General features: G+C 35.3%; 3 protein-coding genes, 1 long non-coding RNA gene and 2 pseudogenes across 6 annotated transcripts; 2 read left to right on the top strand and 4 right to left on the bottom strand.

Annotated features, from left to right (window-relative positions):
- Positions 1-366: 366 nt before the first annotated feature.
- On the top strand, positions 367-1870 carry LOC120190303 (BOI-related E3 ubiquitin-protein ligase 1-like). Of its 2 annotated transcripts, none has more exons than XM_039193396.1 (3): positions 367-675; positions 761-1115; positions 1247-1870. In XM_039193396.1, the coding sequence occupies exons 1-3, from the start codon at positions 620-622 to the stop codon at positions 1817-1819; spliced, it is 984 nt and encodes a 327-aa protein (XP_039049327.1). In that variant the 5' UTR covers positions 367-619; the 3' UTR covers positions 1820-1870. The 2 variants fall into 2 exon arrangements, with proteins under 2 accessions (XP_039049327.1, XP_039049326.1); XM_039193395.1 differs by having other exon boundaries at positions 758-1115.
- LOC120190307 lies at positions 1724-16526 on the bottom strand. Its single transcript, XR_005522604.1, has 3 exons — positions 16330-16526; positions 15639-15925; positions 1724-1867 (listed from the first exon to the last, which is right to left on the bottom strand). It is a non-coding gene; the product is annotated as an uncharacterized LOC120190307 (long non-coding RNA).
- LOC120190300 lies at positions 10305-12830 on the top strand (annotated as a pseudogene).
- On the bottom strand, positions 14088-15625 carry LOC120190302 (annotated as a pseudogene).
- A 2264-nt stretch (positions 16527-18790) lies between the features above and the next one.
- LOC120190306 (egg cell-secreted protein 1.1-like) lies at positions 18791-19385 on the bottom strand. The gene has a single exon (XM_039193399.1). The coding sequence runs from the start codon at positions 19273-19275 to the stop codon at positions 18862-18864; it is 414 nt and encodes a 137-aa protein (XP_039049330.1). The 5' UTR covers positions 19276-19385; the 3' UTR covers positions 18791-18861.
- Positions 19386-20394: 1009 nt separating this feature from the next.
- Positions 20395-22905, bottom strand: LOC120190304 (putative E3 ubiquitin-protein ligase LIN-2). Of its 2 annotated transcripts, none has more exons than XM_039193398.1 (5): positions 22090-22905; positions 21853-22000; positions 21404-21656; positions 21011-21320; positions 20395-20803 (listed from the first exon to the last, which is right to left on the bottom strand). In XM_039193398.1, exons 1-3 carry the CDS (start codon positions 22671-22673, stop codon positions 21633-21635), a joined length of 756 nt encoding a protein of 251 aa, XP_039049329.1. In that variant the 5' UTR covers positions 22674-22905; the 3' UTR covers positions 20395-20803; positions 21011-21320; positions 21404-21632. The 2 variants fall into 2 exon arrangements, with proteins under 2 accessions (XP_039049329.1, XP_039049328.1); XM_039193397.1 differs by having other exon boundaries at positions 20399-20803; positions 21404-21645.
- Positions 22906-22942: the final 37 nt, after the last annotated feature.

Raw genomic sequence — 22942 nt, 5'->3', positions numbered from 1 at the left:
CTTACGCGGAACAACTCCATGTAGCTGAAACGTGGCAGATATGCCGCATGTCAGTTACGGAAAAAATCAAAGCGACGTCGTTTTTGAGATATTTTTTTTAGAAGACAATAAAATCCCACGTTTGACAGACCCGAAAGGGAGACGAGATATTCCCTTATTACCCCTTCTAGACCACATTTTTACCTAGACAAGCACGGGTCAAAAAAGGAAAAAAAGGGAAATTAACGTAAAAATAAATAAAATAAAATAATCACCTAAAAAGGGAAGAATTTAAATAGTAACCAAATCTAGAGACAAAAGCTGCCACCCCAAGTTTTGCTAGAATTTTTTTTTTGTGTGTACAACATATATAGTAATTTGATTCCCTCCCCTTTTTTATTTATTATAAACAGAGTCTTGTTCGACTTTCTCTCAAAACCAGTCGCCACCTATATCTGTGTTTATCTTTATTTGTTTTGCAAACTCGTCTCTTTTCCCCCTTATTCTCTCCTGCTTCAAAGCCAAAGACTCTCTCTTTCTTTTCCCCTCTCTCCACCCCTTGTATCCCTCTATATTATTCCCAAAACAATTTACCTTGAAGCAAAGAATAAATATACCCCACAACTTAGCTTTTTATGCAATGGCAGTTGAAGCTCCGCATATGAATCCTTTCCCTCCTCAGTTAATCACCAACAGGTTCGTCTTCTAGAAATGGGTTTCATTTGTTTTCAAGCTTCTTTCTTTATTTTTCGTTTTTTATATGGGATTTTGTTTGTAACAGAGGTTTTATGAAAACGAATCAAGGGAGTGGCAATACCCAGATGGATACTTGTGTTCCTTTGGTTGATTCAATGCAACAAGATTCACAGGCTCTTCAATTATATCAACCCCTTGTTTGTGATCCGATTTCAGCCAAAACTTCAATCAACAAAGCTGATAGCGGCCTTACCTATAATATGAACATCCCCGTCTCAGCACCAGGAAAAAGGCCAAGAGATTCATTCATCAATGGCCTTGAATCATATCCCGTCTCTCAAAAGAGCAAACTCTCTGGTTTTTCCTCTCTTCTTGATGACGACGTGCTCTCCCAGATCCAACTACAAGAACAAGAAATTGAGCGTTTCATTGTCGAACACGTAAGTTTCCTTAAAAAGCCAACTCTTGTTATTTCAGCTGTTTCAATGAATGGGAAAACCTCCTTTTCTTTGCTTTCTTTAATGCTCAATTAACACGGCAATTTATTGATTGAATTTTGCATTAATTACAGACTGAAAAAATGAGATTTGAACTTGAAGAAAGAAGAAAGATGCAATCGAGAATGTTGATTACAGCAATCCAAGAAGGGGCAATGAAGAAACTAATGGAAAAGGATGAAGAAGTGCAAAAGATTGGGAAACTAAACTGGATTCTTCAAGAAAGGGTTAAAAGCCTGTACGTGGAGAACCAACTGTGGAGAGACATGGCACAAACGAACGAAGCCACTGCCAAATCCCTGCGCACCAATTTAGAACAAGTCCTGGCGCACGTTAGCGAGGAACGCCGCATGAGCAGCGGAGCAGCACCCGCATTGGCGGACGATGCTGAGTCTAGCTGTGGCAGCAGCGATGAAGGGTGGCGTAAGGTGGTGCCACCTCAACCACAAGCGAGCGGTGGTGGTGGTTGTGCGGCGGTGGGGAACAATAATAGGGAGTGTAAGAAGTGCGGGGAGAGGGAGTCGAGTGTGCTGTTGCTGCCATGCAGGCATCTTTGTCTCTGTACAGCTTGTGGGTCCACTCTGGTAGGCAACTGCCCTGTTTGTGATTCTATTACCAATGCCAGTGTTCATGTTAACATGTCATAAACAAAACTCTTTCTTTGTTAGAGTTGTTAGTGACAAAAAAAAAAGGAACTGCAAATAGAAATGGTTCATAGAAAAACGGTTTCATCCGTTTCGTCTTATTCTTTAAATTTTTTGTGTTAATTCTGAACGTTTTACACTTTTGTTATCATTGAGAATGGTGAAAAAGCGTCTTCAGTATTATCCTATGTTGTTTTTAGCAGTAAAATCCTGAAATTTTGATAGGAAGAAAGAAAAAAAAAATATGTTACGATGAATCAAAAGCAGCTTTGCAATGAAATAGAAAGAATAAAGCTATGGGTGAGTTGAGAGGGGAGAATCTTGAGGAAGCATTATTGTTCATTTAGTAAGTGGGGACAATTATTCATCTCGTGTTCTCTGGCAACCCTCTTTAATTAAATTTAAAAATGGGCACTCTTGATATATTTGATTTCTAGGCTCTGGCTTCCTTCACTCATTCCTTTACTTTTTATCTATTCTTTGAACCTAAAGAATATCATCTCAAATGGAAGTGGCCACCTACCAAATAGCTACTATTTCTCTTTGTTCTGTGTGTGTTTATTTTCTTGAGTTGAAGGCCTACCTAGCACCTATGCCAAGTACTATTAGGGATAAAAAAACAAGTACCCTAAGTTCACCCAACCATATTAATTTTGTGGCCTACATAGCCAGTGATATCCAACATCCTTCAGCATCTCTCTTTTTTACTCTTTTATTTATTTATTTCTATTTAAAGAATTTTAATCATTATTGAATTCTAACAAGGGCAATCTTTTCAATAAAATGGAAAACACTATGATATTTGTTTTACTGACTCCTCAATTGAAATTAGGTGAAAAGAAATCACTCTAATTTCCCCTTTCACCTTTACGACGTCTTTTGTTTTCTAGTTCAAAATTTTCTTTTATTCTTTATAAAGCACATTTAAAAGTGAAAGGTGGCAAAAACATGCATGTTTTCAATTCACTTGTCATGTCACTGATTATCATTTTTCTAGCTCCATCAAATTAAGATTATTACGATGTAAACATTCAATTATTGAGAAAAATTTCATCAAACTCATTTCCTTGTTTTCTCATTAGACTTGTGGGTTAGAGCACACTAAATTAAAATATTTGTGGTCATGCTACATGGTTAGGTCATCAACACTAAACTATTGCTTAAACTAATTATAAAAAATATATTGCTTAAACTACTTGATAAGGGGCTTGAATATTGTACACTCATTACTCCAAGTTATCTAATTAAAAACGTCATTGTTTTAAATTAAATGTAATATCAATTTTACATAATTTTAAAATATCCATTAAAACGTGAAATAAATTAAATTTGATCACATTTTATAAAATGTATAAAATTAAACATATAAGTATTAAGTATTCGTCTATTCAAGAATAAAATAAATTAAAAGTAAAAATTATATTAAAAACATTCCTTAAAAATAACGATCGTACTTTCTTTTGTCTTCTTATGGATTTCACACTTTCCTTTTTGCTTTGTAATTACTATGACCAAAAGCCAGTGATTACTGAACAGAGTGATCCACTTTTCCACTTTTCCCAATAATTCACCATTAAATTGACAAACTTATATAGAGATAAAAGATATGGTAAAATTAATATTGATGTTTTCATTTTTTTCCCCCGTGACACACTGATTATGTTCATGAGGGTGGGAAGCCGACAAGACATAAGGAGAGGTAAATTGAGGTAAAAGGCTAGAAGTAAAAAAAAAACATCGGGCGGTGTTGGCGGGTTTCCTCCAACACCGATGATATACCCTTTCATGGAGGGATCCACGTGAAACGACTTTTGCTTTGGTTTACCCTCTTCGTTTTCCCTTCTGGATTTTCGAGACGTGTAAGTCTGACATCCTTGTTCACGGTTTCCTCCTTCCTTCGTCGTTCATGCTATGTCATGTTTTTGGGCCCACTTTTTTATTATTTTGTCGAGTTTCAGTTCTATGTTTGTGACTTATCCGATTGAAACTGCTTTCTGGAGTTACTGACTGAAGTTTCTCGTGAGAGAAAACAGTGATAAATCTGAAAATCAGGGTTGACCCGGATAGCACGGATTTATTTAATAGCGACACTGTTTTGGGCACTTATATGTACCAAATTCAAACCCTTTTTTTCTTTCAGAAAAGTCTCAGCAGTTACCATACATTTTACGCGTGACATTCTCGTGCATTGAAAAGCTTCGACGAGTTTCCCACTGATTGTTGGTATATATTTCAAAATGTATGAAACAGAACCACTATTTGACCCGGTTTAACTTTCAAAGTTAGACATATGCATGCATGGATGGACCAGGGTGGGTGAGACAATTTCCCTTCAAAATTTTAAACTATAATTTATTTTCGTTCCTTTAAAATTTTATAAATTTAGTTTCTCCTATAATTTTAGAAGTTCGTCCCGTTACATAAAATTCTACGTTTATCCGGAATGTATTTATGTATAAGCCAGCATAAAATGCTCCAATGAATGATTGATTGCTTAGAAGAAATTTATACAAAAAAAAAATGGCAAATGTTGATTTCGTATGTGATGAAGTGAGTACCAAGCGATAAACACGTCAAACGTACTTAAAAGAAATTAGTAGATATGTATGTCAATAATAGAAATTTGATTTTGATATTTGAATAAAGTAGATGGGACATTCTTTTTCTCTTGAATTAGGGTTAGGTTGGATTTTTTTTTAATTTGAGATAAGCTTGATTCAAAACGATTATTTAACTAGTAAATTTTTATGGATGAGCAACCAAATTTGACTAGATATGATTCATGATTAGATCTAGTATTTCTTCCCCCTTCTAGTTTCGGCTGGTGAATGACAAGGAAATAGGGCTTAGAATGATAGCTACACAACAAATGTTGAACCAAAGAAAATTTATGAAGGTGGTGGAAAATTTTCACTCGATGGCTGATTGCTCATCAGCTGACCAAACCATAATTTAAATTCAACTTAGCTTTTGAAATGTCCCGAAATTTATTCTTAATTAATTAATAAATTAAAATATTCAAAATGAATAAATAAATAAATAAACTTCTTTTGAGATATATTATCTTAACAATTATGATTAAAAAATGTCTCAATAAATAAATAAACATATCGATTGGTTTGGTCATAGCCATCCTCCTACATGCTCAATTAGAAGTGGAAATGTTGCACAGATGAGTTCAGTTTTGACGAGGAAAGAAGGAAATAATGGTTTAAAAAGACAATGGCCTGTCACCAAATGGCTTAAACCAAAGTTTGTTTTGGTGGTTGAATTGATATATCGTGATAAATTGTCTTTATATATGTTTTTTTTAACAAAGAGAATAATATATGATGAATTTAAATGGATGATTACATACATCATTAAAAAGAAGAAGAAATGTGGCTAGTAAGGACAAACATATGCCGACATTAATTTCATCTATCCCACCAAAGAGATGATATATAGCCTTAATCATCATCAACGATGGATTTAAATAATTAAAAATAGAAGTAATTTTTTTAAAAATAGACAAGTAAATATTTGTTTTTCTTCTCATCCCTTCAATATATTAAATTAATTTTAATAATTTTCTAAAATAATAGATATACACTTGTTCTATTATGGAGCTTTGTGCATCCACCCAAAAATAGATTATTCATTCCTCTTATATTCACATAAATCCAGTTCACAAAAATAGATAAATGTTGGTGTGTTTATAGCGTTGATATAAATAATCTCAGCTTTTATGTATGATTTTTTTTAAATATAAAAAAAAAATTTTTTTTGATAATTTATGGAATTTTTAAATTCCACTATCATGGCACGTATTCCTTGCCATATATATATATATATAAGATGTTTTTAATAATTTTATAATTTTTTTCACTTATGGAATTTAAATAAAAAAATACTTGTGCATACCATATTTAAAATTTTTGTTGCGTGTATAACATTTTGTCATAATATGTATATCACTATCCTTTTTTAAAAAATTAATTATTTTCCGTTCAATGTGCAAACTTCGAGATTCTTATTCAGGAAAGGAACGTTTATCCAAAATAGAATATTGTCATTACTTAATAATAATGTCATATGAAAGCAACGTTTGATGTTGGAGATTTGTTTATTTTCAAAAACGAGTGTCACTAATTCACACGAATCCTCCCTTGTCAAGTTTTCTTTGTTTTATGCTCTTGTCCCCATCTCCGTTTGAATTTCATAAATTGTAAATTTAAATAAATGGGGGATAAAGATTAATTTAATCATCGTATAATATTATATACCTTAAATCATACGAGGTTATTATTATTATTATATATTGATTTTTCTACATAACAATCACTTTGATTGTGATCACTTTTGCTTGATGTTAAACTATATAGTATTATGTACATTCTTCATTAAAATAGTTTAAAGTACTATTCTTTACTAATGATGGATTAGTTAAGCAATTAAACATCTTTGTTTAAGAAGCAAACTTTTACTTTTACTTAGAAAATGTTATTTTTATGTAGTTGCCCAAAAGTTTTGTTTATTTAATTAAGTTCGTGCATTAAAAACATAATCTGAATATTAATATAAATGTGGAATATATTCATATCTAATAGGATCTTTTGTGCCATTTTGAAGAAGGAAAAATCTATACTTGTAACAAAAAGAAAAAAAATTGAATTTATCCAGTGCTCTCAGTGGTAAAAGAAAATATTATTTTTTTAGAGGTTATGATCTACAAAGTGTGTGTATGTTGTCAATTGATTTAGAAAGTTTTAAATTGATATTATCTTTTAATCATCTTAAATTATTTTTTAAAAAATAAAATTTTATATTTGTGTTCGATCAAACCGCACGTCAGTCTAGTAAAAGTTTATAAACGCAAAGGTCCATGAACCATGCAACATGTTCCCATTTGATGGAAAGATGCCCAAATCAGCATCAGAACACATGGATTTTGTCATTTTCTTTTGCAACGCCTAGTTTTGCTTTACTCCCAGGAAGGCAGGAAATTTCCAAAAGTTTTTCTATCTTTTAACACATGGATTTGTGTGTTGTTCATTTCGACGGTGGATTTTTGCATCATTTCGAGCTTATAAATAAATAAATAATCGATCACCCACCTTAACTAGCTTTATCAAGACATTAGTTCATCCCACATGATTTTGCCAACCCTCTGTTAACAAAACAAGTACCGAAAGGGACACATTAACCCCACCCTGTTTATTTAAACGCATTGATATTATTTTCAGAATTAGGGACCCCATTGATTACCTGACATAAAATAGAGGATCCCAGTTTCAAGGTCCCTAAATATTTGAGGAGGGGAATGGGTCCTACGCTTCCAGTTGTTGTAAAGAGATGGAAAGGTGTGTCACAAATCATTCCACTTTGTAAATTTATCCATATTCCATGCAGGTGGTGTTGATGAAGTGCACAAAGCTGAACATACAACATGGATCCAATAAACACCTATGGGACCCCTTAGCTGAGTGTGAATCTTGACCTTTTCTTTTTGATTTATTTTTAAAATGGTCCATCACCTTAAGAAAGTTGATGTTTGCTTTTGTTCCCTCTACAACACCTTAAGGAGAGCACAACCCATCATGAATCATGCTCCTTTATCTGGGAATATTAAATCTTGTCATGCCTTACTTTTTGATTGCATATAGGTTTGGTAGTGTTATATATAGTGGAGTAGAAGATAAGAGATTATTATTCCATTTTTGAATCAATCAAAACCCCCATAAAAAGTGTTGGAAGAGATGGGTGAACACATCATATTCTCCACTAAAATATAGTTCCCTTGATAGAGCCTTTTGGGTCGTTTTCAATTCCATTAATGGGATTTTGCAGCATTATACATACATATATCAAAGGGTTTGGTGCAGATCAACCTAACCCAACTTGGATAGAATGAGTATGTCTTGCTTTTTCAAGTTTTTTAAACCTTAAGGTCATGATGACCAACCTTAGAGTGGAGGCTTCTTTCATGTCATGTGAGAGATTCCATCCATATAGAAAATTTGAGCTTAGGATATAGGTGAAGTGTATTACTTTTGCCAGGGAACTAAATATCCCCTTTTCTTTTTCCCTACCTGATTTTTTTCCCCCACCTTTTATAAAAGCAGTGTTGCTAGGTGGTGAAATGAAAGGTAGATGTGGGTTATCATAGATTCGTAGTAATGGCCTGCACGGAGTGGGTGGCTACAGGGAAACGTGGTTGGACGACAATGGACTGGTCTAAACAAGAATCTTTAATGTGAGGTCGACCTCTTTCGATCCAAGGACATAAATCTTGGCCGAAAGTCAGGATTATAATATTTCTTTCTTTTAGAATATATAGTCCTTTGATGGAGCGAAGCAAGCGGTAATCCATGAAGAAAATTATGTCAAATTTCATCATTTCAATCAATTTTGAAAATTGAAGAAGCGCCCATGTGTGTGGAGCCTTGAAATTATTGATCTTTGTGGTTACGACTAATAAAGGCAGCATTAGTTTACCAAGAAATCATAAGCATGACAATTCATCAAACAAGACACATAACAAGTATAGAAGGTGGTGGGTGTTTGACATGGATTTTTTGTTTCTATTAATATGTTCAACATCTTACCTAATTGCCACCGACTTTATACAGCCTACGGACAAGAGTGAATTATATATAGTCTTTTTTCTTGGACGTATGGTACCCCCTGGTTATTTGGGGCTTAGTTTTGGGATTTTTCCCCAATAGGCCTAAAACCCCAAACCCAGATTCGTGAATTATAACCAACATGTGGGAGATGAGAGCCCAAATCACTGAAGTCATCATGAGATGGTTGAACTGGCCCAACAAGAAGGCTCATTGTTGTGATGATCTCTATGCAAAAATTACAACTCAACCCAACCCAATTAGATCATACAGAGATCTGGTTGGGGTCTTGCTGGACCATCCATCTTGATGTATCTTCTTCATGAAAAATGAACTTTACGAAAATAAAACTCGTAATCTCGTTGATTAAAAGAAGTGTTATTTTCTCTTGAATTTTTTAGTTTCACAATTATGTCAGAAAAATATTTGTACATTATTAATAAACGAAAAAAATTATAAACAAATATGATCTTATAATCACTCTTAACTATTTTAAAAAATAAAATAAAATTCAATTTGACGTGTTATAACATGACACTTTTTATGGGTAAATTAAATTATTCAACTATCTTTTCACTCCTATTTTGGTTATTGAAGTTTATTTTTTTAATTTAATTACTTAACTTTTAAATTACTCATAATTTAATCATTTTAACTTTCAAATTTAATTTAATTTAATTTTTAATACATATTAATAAAAATAATAAAAATTTATGTCATAAAAATCATTAATAAAATAAATTAGAGTGATTAAAAATGATTGATTTGAAAGTTAAATAGTTAAATTGAATTCTTTTAAACTTTAGTAATCAAAATAGGAGCGAGAAGATAGTAGAGTCAAAAAGTATGTAATTTAACCACAAAAATTGTTACTTGTAGCAGTTTTGTTGAGTATTTTAATGAAAATAAAACAATAAATAAATATTAAATATAATTTTAAAACAAATGTAATTTTAAGTAGTGGAACGAAACAAAATTAATAGTTTGTTTACTCATTTAATAATCCATACTGGGTTTGTGTTTATAGTATCGATAACAAATTTAAAAATAAAACACGGACTATTAGAAGATATAATGATGGGTCTCATTTTTCAAGCTGCGTCAGCCACTTTTGCAGGTTTATTATATTCTATTTCTTTGAGAATATAAAATAAAATATTGATAATTGTGCTGGGGTTCAAAACGTCAAAACAATGACATATCTGTTCTCTTGATAAAACGGACAAAATCCCATGTGCATGTATCTCATCTTAATATTATGAATAAAAAAATTAAATTTAAAAATCAATTAATTAAATACAATATATTATTTAAATTAATCAATTAATTAAATATATATAATTATAAAAAAAATAAAATACGAAAAACAAAACAATGGCCGAGGAATCATTCACTTGCACATGTGTCTTTTTTTCTTTGCTTGTCAGAAATTAGGGGTTTTTAATAATACCCGTTCACATGACAGCCCATAAATTATCCTTCCAGATAAGGTTCCAAGACATGGCATGGAAGTTTCATCTCATTCGATAGACATCCTTCTATTTATTCTGTATAATATATTCTCCCCTGTAGTTTTGCGGGAAATAAAGAAGGGATTTTTTTCCATTTATGGGGTTAATAGATTATTGAAGTTGGTTCCTTTGAAAGTGACAAGTTCTTATTTTTTTTTGGAATCAGGAACTGGAAAAATCAACTTTTTGCTGTGGGTCTCTTTTGTGATTTCAGCTGTATTTGATTCTATAGTCTGGGTTCTTGGTCAATTTCCTTAATGGGTTCTTTGCATTTTGTTCTACAAAAATGAGTTAGAAAAGATCACTTTTTGTCTATTTTCCCCAATGACAGGCAATTTGAGATGCATTTTTTAATCCTAATGGTTTTACTTGGGTTTGGATATCAGTAATTACTTGAAGTGAAAAGAGTTGCTGAGATTGTTTCGGTTATTTGGAGGAGTTGGTTCTTGAAAAATGGAAGATCGAGAAGCTTTACCTGATGATGTCCATGTATCCATAGTTAGGGGAGTTAGAGCAGAAGAAGAAGATGATGACTTTCAGAGCTGTTGTGAAGATGATGAGGTATGGAAGGAAACTGAAGAGTGGTAAAGGAAGAACAAAAGAAAGAGCTTGATGAATTTTCAGTGAAGATGTTCTTCAAGGGCATCTCTTTAGCTGAAACTGGAGACTCGAGTTCTGGGTTTGGAATAGGGGTGGTGATGGAGAGATCAGCCGATAGCCCTGTTATTCAAGTGCAGAAAAAGCTTGACTTTTATGTGGAGGAATCTGTAGTGGATTATTTAGCCTTAATGGATGGTTTGACAGAGGCTATGCAGAACAAGATTTGCCGTGTATATGCTTTACTGATTCAACATTGCTATATGATCAGGTCTGTGAAGATTAGCACTTTGGCATCTTTCTTGTGTTCTTTGATATCATCTCTATAGTAACCCAAATACTTTCATGTTATACCTTAAACTATCTTTACTGGCATGATTTTTTTTTGACAGATTACATGCGAGGAGAAACTTGATAATCCACTTTTGATGGCTCTAAGGGAAAGAATCATGGAACATTCCCGTAATTTGGAAGAGTTTGTTCTGAAACTTGTTCCAAGCAACAATCTTTTGAGGCCATTGCAGCTAGCACAAGTAGCAATAGGAGTTGTTTCTTCTCCTGTAAGGGCGATGAATCACTTCAAAATTGTGCCATTTGCTGTGAGGACAAGCCCTCTTTGATGATGATTACCATGAAGTGTTCCCACAGATTCTGTTCCCAATGTATGAGAACTTATGTTGATGGTAAACTGCAGTCATCCCAAGTCCAATCAGGTGCCCCCAGTTAAGATGCAAATATTACATCTCCATCGCTGAGTGTAGATCTTTTCTTCCGCTTGCTTCCTACGAGTCTTAGAAAGGGCCCAAGCAGAAGCAAATGTTCTTCACTTAGATGGAATATACTGTCCTTATCCAAATTGTTCTGTCTGCTGATCCTCGTGAATGCTTCTCAACTAGGGCAAGTTCATCTAGTAAATCAGATAATGCTGTGTTGAGTGCCCTGTTTGTCAGAGGTTATATGTGTGGAATGTGAAGTTCCATGGCATTCATCAATGAGTTGTGAAATGTATCAGAACCTCCCTCTTGAGGAAAGAGATGCTGCAGACATCACCTTGCATCGCTTGGCACAAACAAGAGGTGGAGGCGCTGCCAGCGGTGCCGTAGGATGATTGAACTTGCTCAAGGCTGCTATCACATGACATGCTGGTAAGTCCATCTTCTTAATTGTACTTTGGTTATTAAAGTTGATATTTTGGTTGCTACTTGGGAACAATTTTAATCGCAGTACCTGAATCTGGTCACAGGTCATGCAGCTTGTGCAAATTTGGAATTTTGGTTTTTGTTTGTGCAACAGCAATGATCTTAATCGTATGCTCACCTCGCTTTGATTAGACTATTTTATGGGAACTTGGTTGGAACTCTGACACGACCTTTAGGCTCGGAAAGGTCTCGATATTTGGATTAAAACTTTGTTGTGTATTTTGGGCTATTCTTGTCCCATGGTACACCAAGTCATCCAAGAGCTTACTTGGTTTCCTTTGATCAAACAGTTAGATATGCTTGTGTCTAGCTCATGTTTGTCCATGTGTAACTTAGTGTATTTGTGTGTTTTGTTTACACATGTACGATTTAGGCGTATGTGACTTCATTTTTTTTTTGTTTTTGTCTCCTTTCAGGTGTGGGCACGAGTTCTGTTATCTTGGTGCTGAGTACATGGACGGTCGGCAGACCTGTCAATGCGCCTTTTGGGATGAAGACAACTCTGAAGGGTTGGTCACCCCATTCTGTGCAGGAGTCTGAACAATGGGCTTGGGAGACTTTCAATTCACTCCCTATGATCATGGATGCATACTCAGACCAAGAAAGATCACAGCTGGCACTAATTCAAAGGTTCCTGCTGGGGGTTTCAGTCTTAGTGACCATCATCCATATCAGTCCCACCCCGCTGTACAGATTCCTATGTGATGCCATGAAGGACCTCCGTCAGCTCCCTTGGCTCGAGAGATTGTCTCTGTGATAAGTGACAACTACTATGAAGACTACATCCAATGAAGCTAGTGTAGATGATTACAATGTTAGGTAATAAGTTGGTTTCAGTTAAACAAGGTTTACAAGAGGCAAGGAGTTCCTCACTTATTGGCTCTGTTTTTTTAACACAAATTCTTGAGATTAGTCCCTCCCAACTCTTATGCGGTTCTTGGTAGTCATAACAACATGTTGGAGGCCTTTGCATAAGAGCGGGGTGAAGATTATGTGCATGATAGTTTCTTTCTTCTTGAAAGAAAAAGAAAGAATAGGGTTAAAACTTAATGATGTCATCAAATTGAAAGAAGTTTAATGAAACAAAGTCCCCTTATCATTTTGCTTCGTGTTCAAGAGATGGAAATGTTAATTGTCACATGAATTGCCATTGTGGTTTTAGCAGGACTTCATTTCAATTTCTTAAATCTAAGTGCCAAGCTTAGCGTCACTGGCTTATAGGCTACAATGTGGTTGAACTTTAGAGTTCCCAACACCCCTTATAGTCTACATTGTGGCTGTGTGATCGAACCATCATTGCTGCTGCTGATCATTTTAGTTGAACTAGCTTAGGGTTATTAATAACAGAACAATTGTGGGTCCTCCTGGTCTCATTTAGCAAACAAACCAAGTAGCTGTGATGTATATAATACAGTTTTGTATTCTATCGCTCATGCATATATATTTAAAAGCATTCACCAAACTTCACATGGAAAATTCGCGGTTCCATGTTGCTCAAAAGTCAAACTCTCACCGGCCACCCATATTAAAAGATTAAAATTGTTTCTTCACTTGTTCTATTACAGCCATTCATGTATGCCTTCTTTTGGATATGTTTTAATGGCCGCCAAACTACATTTACAAACCGATATTACTGTATGTTGGCAGCTCAAAAATGAGTGTTATTTAAGACGATAATCCAGTCTAGTTAAAACTTTTGAAACCCTTTATTTCCATGTCTTCAAGCCTAATTTTATCTCTATACTTTGATTTCGCATTGCATTGAAACATCGACTGCTATTCGGCAAATGGTGGGGAAAAAACCCTATTCATGTTTCTGTATCGATACTATTGCTATTAAAAATGACAGACGATGGCAAGAAAGCGTTGTAAAGAGGCAAGTATCCAGCAACAGTCTAATACGGGCGGGCTTTAATCATTATTCGTAAGTGTTTATTGAACCCTAGAACATCACCCCCGCGGCCAATGAGAAAGCAAACGAAAATACAATTCTTTGATTGTAGTGTAGGCAAAGTGTGCTCATTCACTTTACCTTTCCACTCCATTGCTATCCTTGAATGGCGGAAACAAGAAGGTGGAATAATGAGTAAGCAAGTTATCACCAAAATCTTCATAAATCACGTTTAATTCAAGACAAGATTTTTTTTTGACAAAGCATGAGTATACAAGATTAGTTTGCAGTAATCTTACAACAGGAGTTGGTGAATCTTTTTATTTGTCAATAGAAACCAGGAGCAGGTAACCAAATAAAGTTTTATGAAGGATATTTAGCAAAACATATAAACAAATGTATGGGTTATGGCTTAAAGATTAATACTTTCTCTATGAACAAGAAGATACATTAAACAATGACAAAAAATGATAACTGTGCCTGTTTCACTATTCAACTGTATCTCTGTATTCTCTGCTTCTGATTTCTGTACGGTATATATATCATTTAAACCATTTAACCAGCAGGATGAATTGGTTTTAAATGATGTAACATACAGTGAAAAATTACCTGCATCACGTTGTGGTAGTGCAGCAGAAAATTGTATGCGACGAACTTCAACATGAGATGGCATTAGAACCATAACTAATTGCCTGGAGACTTGAATCAGACTTTCTGTACGTATATATATCATTTAAACCATTAACCAGCAGATGAATTGGTTTTAAAATGATGTAACATACAGTGAAAAATTACCTGCACGTTGTGGTAGTGCAGCAGAAATTGTATGCGACGAACTTCAACATGAGATGGCTTAGAACCATAACTAATTGCCTGGAGACTTGAATCAGACATATTAGTCATCCATTCTGTGGCCTTTTGATTCCCCGGTATATTGTATGCATATGAAGGCCATCTAACATTGATGCCACATGAGTTTTTGATGCCATTGTCATCATCTTTTGTGTTCTCTCAAGAACTATGAGGCTAAAACGTGGAAAAACTGTTGCCAACAAAATATCAGCCCTTGCGCACACCTCATAGTCGATTGCCGACTGAATCAGATATGGATTCTTGTAAATCCCATCAACCTTAATGTCTTCTTCTCAAAAGGAAGAAACCCTTTCTTCCAACCACTCAATATCGAAGAATCATTAAGGAGGCTATCAGCAACAGCAAGACAACAGTGGGATATTCTGAGCTGACAATGTTCCCTACTCTTCTATGATCTCTTGCTTGCTACTACAAATTTTGTTATGCCTGATCGTTTCTCTAACTTCTTACAGTGATCATCCAGTTTTCTACCCTCAAATGGACTGCAATGTAAGGAGCTGCGGCCATTGAGGAACCTCTGTTTCGACATCAGAATCGCTTTGTACCGAGTCGATTTGCTCCTAAGCTTTCTTCCTATGCTTAATCTTGGACAACTTTATCTGCATCTTTTGATATCTCATCAACCAAAACCAAGCACTCAAAGACCCTCGCATAGTCCTTAACAGGCCAATGATCATGCCAAAGAAATGGGTTCTTTCCCACAATTCTAATCACTTCATGCTCACAACATGACCTCTGCTGCTTTGCAGTAACTGCTCAATATCTCCTTCAACAGTCCACTTTCTTCCACTTCCCTTTGGAGATATATATTCCAGTTTGATTCTTAGATCCGAGTAACGACCCAATCGCACAAAACCGCTACAAGTGAATTAAACTTACCAAACTGGAAGATTTTATCAAAGAAAATAGGCTGCAAGGTCAATTTCCTTGTAGAAAAGTGAGGCACTTAAGCTAGGCATCAGAAGAGTTCGGTTGAGCATTCTAGCAGTTAGACAAGCTCTTGCAAATGCTATCTTCTGGTTTATTTAGTCCCCAAACAATTTGAGGAACCTCAAAACTTGTCACTACGAATCCCTTCATCGTCGGAGCTCGACAACAAAGAGTGATTTAGAATCATGTGGTTGTTCCATTCAATCACAACACGACCAGAGAATGAATAGAGCAAGACAGCTCTGAGAACAGAACCATAGTGACAAGTGCAATAAATTTCCTTGTTCGAGAACTCGGCTGGCAGTCAATTGACCTTGGAAGCTTACTGTTAGAGGACAAGTCCATTTGAAATTCAGAAACTTGCAGCCTTCTCATAACCGAACTCATTGAAATTCAACAACCGATTCAGAACATAAGAACTCCTGGTATCACTATAACCTTGGAAATTGAAGGTATTTAGAGTTGAGAAGACACCAGATACGTCTCTCTTAATCTAGAAGAATCTGCATAATTCAGAAAGAATTTAATTTGTCATTTCAATCCATTCAAGCTTGAGAAACATGTCAAAATTGTATGCAAGATTCATAGGTATAAACAAGCTCAATTCAAAAGTAAAAAACTGGGATGAGAAATGTTAGGAATTTGTAAGCGAGCGAGCAATAAGACGACGAAATTAATATGAAATAAATCGATACATGAGAATGACAATTTTAAACATGGTTCGATCTGAATATTTCTATATGTGATAAAATAAAAATGCACACGTAGTTTCACTATATTTCATAACCCAAACTCTGTATTTCATTGATAGGGTATATTACTAAAACTATATTCCAATATAGCTTAAGATCTATCATATATTCATATATGTTGACAGATGCGGATGAAATTGACTGAAAGTTCTCACCTTGCTTTGAAATCTGCAGAAATCAGAAAACGATGAGCAAAGAAACCTGAATTCTGAGTGAGACCCAGGATGAAAAAGACATCAAATCTTAAACAAAAGTATATGTATTTTTATATCTATGTGATGATCATGAATGGTAGAGAATCCATAAAAGATTGAATTCCCTTGAACCAAAAGCTAGACCCATCACCGTCATGATAACCTCAATGACAACGCGAACAAGTGACTGAGAAAACGTGTCTTTTTTCCAATTATATAAGAAAGAAGGGATTAAGGAAATATAATAATAAATGTTGGAATGCAGTTGGATGACTGTAGCAACAAAAAAGTAAAAAGAAGGATGTGCAAAGGGATCAAACTCAGAAGAGATCAGTCTTTTTGCAGAACAGGGAAAATTGTATGCTTTGGCAAATGCACTTTAACTATAAAAGCCAAAATAAACAACATCACAAGCAAACACTTCAGTCAGTTGTTTTTTAGCCTATTATTATTATGACGTATATAGATAATTTTATAATTTGTAAAATTTACTGAAATGCAATTTTTAGGGGAAGAAATGCAGATTTAAATGCATTACATTGTCTTAGATCTATATCTTAGGAGGTATGGATAATATAAGTATTATAAATTTATTTTAGAAATTAGTCCTCCATTTTCAAGGAGCACAAATTAATTTTCTTTGTGTTATATTTAGTGGGTGGCTTTCATAATGGCCCCGAGTCACGATTTGGTTTAAGAGAGTAAAGTATAATTACAATAGATATAAAGAGACAAAATTAAAATAATTTAAAATTTAAGGTTTAAATAGTATTTACCGTTATATATTTTTAATGATAAAAATTAAGGATTCGGATTTAAACACTATAGAAATCAGGATGTGAGAGTTTAATATCGAGAGGTTATTTTTTTTTTGAAAGAATGTACTTTGTATTATAAACAATGCATTTTCTTAAATAAGCCCGAATTTCTAAGTTTATTCTAAATACTGGGTTTTGAAATGAAGACAATGTGGCGGTGCTATCTGTTGACAGTTGAGACCGGGGAAGGTTTTGTGTACTTGTGGGTATTTTCGTTGGTGCGTGAGTTGAAATGAAGGTAAATTTTGTTTAATCTCAACATGTGGGTTTAAATAGTAAATAAAGTGAAATGGACAGTAGCATTTCAGATCTCGATAAAATGTCTGTTTTTAAATGGTATGCCCACTCAGAGAGTTCAATGTCTTTGGTTTCTAGGGTTTTTATACTTCGTTATTTAAACACGATCTATTATCCATTATTTATGAGAGAGAAACGTTATATATTAAAACCATAGGAAGCAACGGGTTTTGGTTATTCCTTGCTGTGATGTCAAGCTCTGTGGTGTGGACCATTGAGAAATTGGGGATAGCTTTTCAGATGAAAACGATGGGTGCCCCATGTGAGGGCGGGTGTCCATTTTGGGAGGACACTTTGTAGGGTGTTTTCTGGATCAAATGGGAGGTCACTTGTAGGGGTTTTCTGGATCAAAACTGACACATTCCAATCTCACTTTGTTCTATCTGCCTTTTCTTTTTTGGTTTGGTTTATTGAAGTCCTAGGTCTTTGTGTTAGGCAAGGCAGGTGCATTCCTAATGGCTAAAGCTATACACCTAGGCTTCAAAATAAAACTTGGCAATTGCCTAATTCTATGCCCCAAAACTTGGCAAGTTGGAATTAATTGATAAATTTATGTGTATGAAATTCGAATTTAGACGCTTAAAATCTTGGTACCTCGATCTTACATGAGGGTTATGTGCTGACAAATCTACGGATAGGGGAACCCCACGTTCTTGGACGAAGATAAAACACACTTTTAATAAACCTTCGATCCGTACTTGAAGGTGACTATACAAATGGTTGAACACGAAGCTTAATTCAGGCATGAAAGTCTGCATTTTCATCAAATTGAAAACGCTGGCAGATTCTTCCATTTTATGTGTTAGTTGTTGCTCAAAGTGAGGAATGGTGCTTCGGAGAGGACGACATGTAGGTCAATACGCTTACTATTCAACACATGGAATTCAATACCACCTTTTACTTCACCAGGTTTCGCCATTCTCACCTGAGTTCATGCCAATCCACAGCTTATTACGAGGAGCAAAATCACATGCCTATGTTGTAAAAGTCGGAACATTGCAGTCAACGGGGCATCCTCGTCCATTCATTTTTATCATTTTCAGGTGTGGCTGATGTTCTAGACTCAAGTCCGGCCCATTCTTTACCTTCTTTTTATTTTTAAAAAAATAAAACAATTGGTTTTATATTAATATTTAATCATTATTATAATTATAATTATAATTATATAAAGTATATATTTAAATTATTGGACAAAAGAACTGCACTAAATTTCAATCGGATTGGTACTGATAGTTTTCAGTTTTATATTTTTTTTTATCATTAGAATTTTAAATGCAAACAATTCGAAACAAATATGCAATGAAGTTCCATCATATCCAAAGCATGCTTTTTCATTAAGAAAGTTATTTCATTATTATATAACAGATGATTGATGAGCTTAGCGATTAAGTAATTTCGAGGAACCAACATCATTAGTAACAGCGACCGATGGCTTTGATTGATCATCTTCATGGTCGCAGTAGCCTTCAAGAGCGTGGGTCTCTTCTGTTGTAAAGCCTAGTGCATCGATCAAGTTGGGCCAGCATTGATGGCTTACGGTACGAATTGCATGGCAACAGTTTTGTCCAATTTCGGTCTCACCATTCATGAAGAAGATAATAAGCTCTCCGGTGCATGATTGAAGCTGAATCAATGAGCCCCAGCAGTCGGCTGATTCCTCATCCAACTTCAACCGAGCCAGCAGGTCGCTTGTTGCTGTCTTGGGTAGGTCTAATGGCCTTGCCTCAGCCATCAAAAACATGCTCATTGCAAACACAAATGCATAAAAGAAGACCCTGCACGTGGAACCCATTTCTGAGAGATTTCAATAGGTTATTGTCCGGAAATAGATTGTTTATACATATGGAAAAGACCGTGAATTGTTGAGGTTTATATAGGGATGGCAACATTGATGGTGGAAAACTCAGGAATGTTGATAGGAAGAAGCTAACGAGACTCATCAGTTTTGCTTCATCAATTACATGTGCACTACTTTGCAATAAATGATATGAAAACCTTCTGATTTAATTAACGGTTAAAACTTTTATCTGCCTCTTGTCCTTTCAAATCCAATGGGAAAGTTATAATATTGAAACTAATATAATCAAACCCATTGCTGAGTTGGTCTGAGCTAAGATTCATGTACTTGGAATTGGTGGTTGAACTTGGAACTGAAACTATTCATTCGACTGCCTTTCTAACCTTTGCATGTGGCCCGTCACTAGGATACCTTTGAGTTTGAATCAGAAATTATTCGGGGAGTCAGACATGTGAGGTTGGGGCCAACTCGGCAGGCAGAGGTGCGGAAAAGAACCAGAAATTAGATGGGACAGGGTTTGTTCTAGTTGCTGTTGTTGATGCCATTGTATTATTCACTGGGAAAGCCTGCCCATTTTTTTTACCACTAGAGGACACCGCCACAAACTCATGTTGTTGGATTTATGTGTTGTCAAGGGAATTCAAACATCCACTGACTGCCATCCGCGTGTCATGACAGAGGAAGGGATTCTTTATTTTTTTGGTGAGGAATTTTAGATAACAAAGAAGCTTTTGAGGTGAAACAGCTGGACGTTGGAATCATCGTGTCATTTCTTAGCTAATCAGACAAGACTTGTGACCTTCCATGGAAATAGGATGGTGACAACTGATGTACGTTTGTGAAAGTAGGGGAAGTACCCCTAAATCCTAAGCTCCAACAACGAATGTCTGAACAAAAATGAAAACTCACATGGTACATGTCCTTTGTCTTAGGGAATCATATAATTCAGTGGTTTTTACCGTTGTTGTTCAATTGAAATCTTAAAAGTACAATGGAAAAAACAGACCAAACCAAACATTAATGTCTGGTTCAAATTTAGCCGGTAAATTATTATATCCATTTAAGCTCTTATTGTCCTTAACATTTGAATCAACGTCTTCCATAAGGGAAAAAAAATGATGCAGTGATCCATTCATTATTTGGGGGAAATCTTGTTGATTGGATATTTCTCATCTCTCTAAATCACTATATTTTAAACATCAAATGTGCCATATGTTACATCATTTACAGGAACTCTCAAAAGATGAAATGGAATTTGAAAGAACTACATGAATACATGATCACTTATGTCAGGTGGTAACAAAATCCTATGATAGTCAACCCTTTAGAATCAATATATCAGATGAGTTCCTGCATTGCTTTAATTGGTCTGGCCAGTTCTCCTCTGCTTCTGGCTCAGGCTACCGCTTCCTTGCAGTGCTCGGTGAGAGTCAGAAGAAGCTCATGAACCATCCTTGTGGACTATGATTGCCAAGATAATTTATCTATGCCGCACCCAATGATGAAATGATAGAGACGTATTCTATCAAAATTAAAAGATTGAAATGCTGAGTAGGAGGCTCAGTAACAATAAAAATTAAACAGATAGGAAATGTATTGAAATCCCCATTTTCTGCCTGCATATAATATTTATAGATAATGAATTGTTTCATTGGAGTTTATATGAACTATAGCATTCAGTAAAGAATAAGAAATTCTGACGAGGGACTAGCTTTGAAAATGTCAGTACCTGAATTTTTTATGAGCTGCTGCAATGAGAAAGAAACAAGCACCGTTTCCTCAACCGCTCTGTTGTAATTTGAGGATTCAAGTAACTGAGGCACAAGTACTGAGCATGCCATGGACTGAAAATCTTTATCTGGAACTAAATGAAGAAAGTTGCTCATCCAGGCAACAGTTAAGAGGCTTGATCGAGCTAATCTAGGAATGCCCTTGGCCATAGAATTTGAAAGAGCGACCAAGAATCTCTTGTTGCCACTGGTTAGCAAAGCAATTGCTGCTCTTCTCTGCCAACTTTCTATTGCTTCCTTCTCTTCATGCTGGTGATTATAGTTAGGGAACAAACATTGTCAGTGTCTGCCCTTAAGTTTGAAAAATAAAATATCACAATTCACAAGCTTACCAAGATACCATCAACTGTTTCCTTTGTGTGAAATGAGCCCCCTAAGTTTTCATTAAAGCCTGCTTGTTCCAAAAGCCAGTTTCTGTTGTTGCCTCTCCATTGTAAGAAAAACAGCCTCCCAATATCATAAGAGCTCTGGCTGATTGTTCTTGAGTCTTTTCGTTACACTTCTCACAATCTAAAGCATCTACAATGGCCTCAACTGCTTCTTCTCTGTAAACACTGAGCCTCAAAGGATCTCCCTGTAAAAAGACTAATCCATGATTTCTGAATCAAATTATTGCATATTTGATACTTTTTTTGGTATAAAAGGCGTTATTTTTTAATAAGCTAAAGAAAATGAAATATATGATGAATGTTATTTATTTCGGTATTTGAAAAGCATGAGCGCATGCATCTTGGGCCTTTTGCTATATAAGTCTGTGAAATAGCAATGAAATTTAAAGTACCAGAATGTCAAGCTGTAATAAGATGACTGCAACCAAGGGGCGTTCTTCGGGTCGAGACTTCTGCAGATATGCCAATAAGATGTGCATGGTATTCAAGCCACCCCATCCATTCAGCAGATCATTTAAGAATTTGGTTATTTGTTTTCTTCTGCTAAGATAACTTAGGTCATTAGGATATGTCTTTGAACCACTACAACTTGTTAGAAAAGTCATGGTAAATCATAAAAGATTCGGTACCTGTTCAGGCAGAGCAGCTCAGTTAGTAAGGCAATAACAGATCCATTAGAATCCTTACGGTTCCCAACAATAAGTTCTATTAGAGATGCCTTGTTCAATTTATCAGCTAAGTAGTTTCGACAACTCCCATCGGCTCGAATGCAGCAGGATATGATCATGGCAGCTTTGTGCCTCTCAGGAACATCTCCAATCTCAACATTTCTTATTAGAAGGCTCAATCCCCCAAGAGAAACTACTTGACTCGCATTCTCTAAGCTCCTATCTTCATTAAAATCTGTTAATAGTTGGTCTAGGAAGTAAAATGCTGCCACTTGGGGACTACATCTTACTGTAAATAGAGTCTGCAACTGCTCTCCGAACTCTAAAACTCGAAGAACTAGCGGAACCCACTCCGTCGATATCATCTGTTTTGCCTTTGGCTTTAACAAGTAAAGTAGAACGGCAGCTTTTAAAAATAGACTACTATTTCTCAACAGTCTTAAGAAGATCTCAAGCTGTGGATCTGAGTTAAGTATTATCTGCCTATTCACCTCATTCCAGATACAAATTTCTGCTAAAATCGATATTGCTAATTCTAATTTCATCCTCAGTTGAAGCAAACAAAACCTCGAGGATTCCCTCGACAACAGGAGCCTTTGCTACTGCAGCTTCTATGGCAGGATCACCATGTGACTCCAACCATGCTTTGGTCATTCTCGGATCGCGATTTCGCACTCAGTTAGACTATGCGAGGAGCAAATAGTAGCAATGGATTTACTTAGATCACTTGAGAGAAGATGAACATTTTCCTTCCTTCTCATTGAATTATGTGTGACAACATTTTTACCATTTACCGAGCTCTTGGTACGCTCTG

The sequence above is a fragment of the Hibiscus syriacus genome, unplaced genomic scaffold (genome assembly GCF_006381635.1).
Source record: "Hibiscus syriacus cultivar Baekdansim isolate YM2019G1 unplaced genomic scaffold, ASM638163v2 tig00116962_pilon, whole genome shotgun sequence".
NCBI classification, from domain to species: Eukaryota; Viridiplantae; Streptophyta; class Magnoliopsida; order Malvales; family Malvaceae; genus Hibiscus; species Hibiscus syriacus.
The sequence above is the reverse complement of the archived record's forward strand: the minus strand, read 5'-3'. Positions and strand labels throughout refer to the sequence as shown.